Source organism: Arachis ipaensis, chromosome B01, assembly GCF_000816755.2.
Source record: "Arachis ipaensis cultivar K30076 chromosome B01, Araip1.1, whole genome shotgun sequence".
NCBI classification, from domain to species: domain Eukaryota; kingdom Viridiplantae; phylum Streptophyta; class Magnoliopsida; order Fabales; family Fabaceae; genus Arachis; species Arachis ipaensis.
In genome coordinates this window covers 11666690-11669754 of record NC_029785.2, presented here as the reverse complement: position 1 = coordinate 11669754, position 3065 = coordinate 11666690, and the positions used below count along the sequence as shown (strand labels likewise).

The 3065-nt window shown below is 33.5% G+C and overlaps 1 protein-coding gene across 2 annotated transcripts in view; it reads right to left on the bottom strand.

Annotated features, from left to right (window-relative positions):
• LOC107625103 (WD repeat-containing protein 74) overlaps positions 1–3065 on the bottom strand; it is an 8874-nt gene that overhangs the window by 1906 nt on the left and 3903 nt on the right. For both annotated transcript variants that reach the window (XM_021117453.1, XM_021117452.1), the window contains exons 4-7: positions 2385–2564; positions 1494–1557; positions 1252–1359; positions 537–690 (exon numbers count right to left, since the gene is read on the bottom strand). In XM_021117453.1, coding sequence (XP_020973112.1) covers positions 537–690; positions 1252–1359; positions 1494–1557; positions 2385–2564 — 506 coding nt within the window. The remainder of the gene's footprint in view (positions 1–536; positions 691–1251; positions 1360–1493; positions 1558–2384; positions 2565–3065) is intronic.

Genomic DNA, 3065 nt, shown 5'->3' with positions numbered 1-3065 from the left:
GTGGCTCCTACAAGTATGTAAATGCTAAAATTGAGACGTCTCTCTCAATCAGTGGGCTAAAACAATGCTAGAATTGTTTACAAGAAATAAGTAGAAACTAGAAACCATCTCCTAAGCTTTATCAATAAATACATAGCATACTCAAGCTGAAGAAGACGATAATCAAAATAGCTTCATGGTTGGGTTTGAGGGGAAGAAGCAAACAAGCATAATAGTCATACTTTGGGCATAAAAAATGATAATTCTCTTTTGCTTGGTTGAAGAGGAAATTGGAGAGAAACAAAAGGAATAAGAGAAAATGGGAAGAATCTGACATTTACCCTTAGAATTGTAGAGAAAATAAGGAGGAATTGTATGGGGGCTGCAATAAACCTTTTCTCTACTTTCAGAAAATTAGAGAGACTGAGCCACATATGCAAAGAATATCGAATCTCATTGATTAACAAAGATTTTATTGCATACATGTATGCTAATTAAACAACACTGTAATCACTATAAATAAATTTCTAACAAACAGCCCATGATATGGGAAGTACCTGTTCGTATATCAAAAGAAGCCATGTCACCAGACCCATTTCCTACATAGATTGAATTTCCATCTATATCCTCTGCTAATGCTTTAATTGGTGTCTCACGGAAATCAAAAGAAAGAACAGGCCTTCTCTGTGCAGAGATGTCATAAAGGCGAATCTGTCCAGTTTATGTTAAAAGGGTAATGAAAATGAGTAATAAAGTGTAGCTGCTGGAAGCAATGCTTCCTTATGCATTGTAATAGAGGTGTGACAGCTTAATAAAGTCGACGCATTACACTTTAATCATATGGAAAACAGAAAGTTCTCATCCCGAAAAATCCTTGAGGTTATTCCAAATATTTGAAACCTTTCTCTTTTTATTTATGCAACACAATGGATGCGGAAAGAACAATGGAGCATTTTTGCGGAAACACAATACTAAAAACTCCCTGTTGATTTCATCATTATAAACAGAAACAACAAGAAGCACATTTATCGCTTGAAGGAACTTAATCACTGAACTAAAAGCATCGCAGAACAGATTATGCAATCCTAGCAAACTATTCTTACATAAACCTTGTGGAAACATGTTCTCCTCTTCAAAGTGTATGGTTTCTGACTCTTGCACAAATTATTAATCCTTGTCAAGAGTATCAGAAGGGGAAAAAATATTTTATTTCTTACTAGTTAGAGATCAAAACCAGTTTGATAAAATGAAGAATTGACTTGTTAAAATTACCTGATGGCTGTTGGTGCCAGCAACAAACTTCCGATGGTCATCTTTCCTTAGAAATGCGGCCGATGTAAACCAGGTTGGTGTGAATATTCCAAGGCTGTCCTTGGGAGGCTGCATAGGTCAAAATAATTGGTATATCAAGCATGGAGGGGGAAAAAAAAAGTAAAATGTGCCAACCATGATCTAGGGGAAAATAAATTAACAAGAAAAAAAATGAAAAACTTGGAGTTGAAGAAAAGACTTACAGATTTTGCATTCCAAATCTTACTGTAATTGTCAAGATCCCAGAGATTAACCTCAACACCTTTCCTATAGAAAAAGTAGTAATTTAATATTGCTCTGGCTAAATTTTCTCTATAACAACTATACAGTTGGTAACGGTTTTTCAAATTCACGAAAGTATGAGGCAATGTGTTAAGAGAGAGAGAGAGAGAAAGACAGAGAGGTAAATACAATCTGTCATGTAATTGACAGTGTGACCCTTTTACAATAAACTAGCCTCATGTGCTTCATTTATTTTTCTGTTTCTTTTTTTTTTATTGGGTAAAGAACTAAAGATGATTGATAAGTTAGATTACCACTAAAAAGGATTACTATTTTTTAGATTATTGGTAACATAACAATACAGACTACAGAGTTAATCTAACTGGTAATCTGTAATACCCTGTTAGGTATATAATAAAGATTACTAGTTAATATAAATTTTTTACCAATGTATCCTAAAGAAAAAGTAACAGAAATAATAAATTTTTTAAAGCTTTGAATATGCAATTGGTCATAATTTAGACTACGATTATTATCGTTTATTGATTTTAAATTAAAATTATCATGTTTTGATATTGAGTACATGTATTTCTATAGAAGAGGTTTATTTTCTATCTTGGAGGGACTTGAATAATTTGTAGTTTTTGGGAGTTGAAGGGTCTCTGTTATAACCCCTCTCTACTGTTGTAATTTAGTTTTTCCTCTTTTCAGTTCCCTTTTTTACCATGATAGGTGAACTGTCTTGTATTTCGTTCCTATGTTTTAATCAAACCTAAATAAATAAATTATTTGAACACTTTTTTAGTACCCATATGCATTCAACATAACTTACAATCTTTTATGCGAAACTGATGCAAGTCATAGATACTCACCCTCCAAATAGAGCAAACTTCTCACTTCCGTCCACCTTGCAACACTCTATGCTACCACTAGCACATACATTCCATGCTTTTGAAGAATCAAGACAAGAAGATTCTATCGATGAATCAGTAATATCAATGGACTTTACGCTTGCATTCCCTTTTGATGTGCATGTAAGTAGCGTACAAGGCCTAAGACCAATCACAAATCAGAGTATGTTCAGAAGAATTCAAATAAAAGTAAACGAGTTGACAAAACACATTGGCACACATACATACATAAATAGACATGTACGCACACAATTCTAGAGCTTAATGCAACTTGAAAATTAGAGAATGAATTGTGTGCATGAGAGATAACTAACTATTAGCTTGCAAAATCCCATCAACATCAACAGTACACCATTGCAGCAAACACTAAATTATGCAAATGTGACCATGTAAAAAAGGATGTGAGTTACAAGGAAATATACAAAATAACCACACCAGTGCAGGACAACAGGTTAGACTCATTTCAAGTGTCTGGTTTTGATTTAATAAAGAAATAACCCCTGAATATACTTTTGAAAGAAAGATGTGATACAAAACCCAAGCCTAACCTTTTATAAATTATTTGGGCTAATAGCCCACTAATAATAAGATTTATAATCTAACGACCAGCAAGCAGGATTACATGGAAGAGGGATATAAATC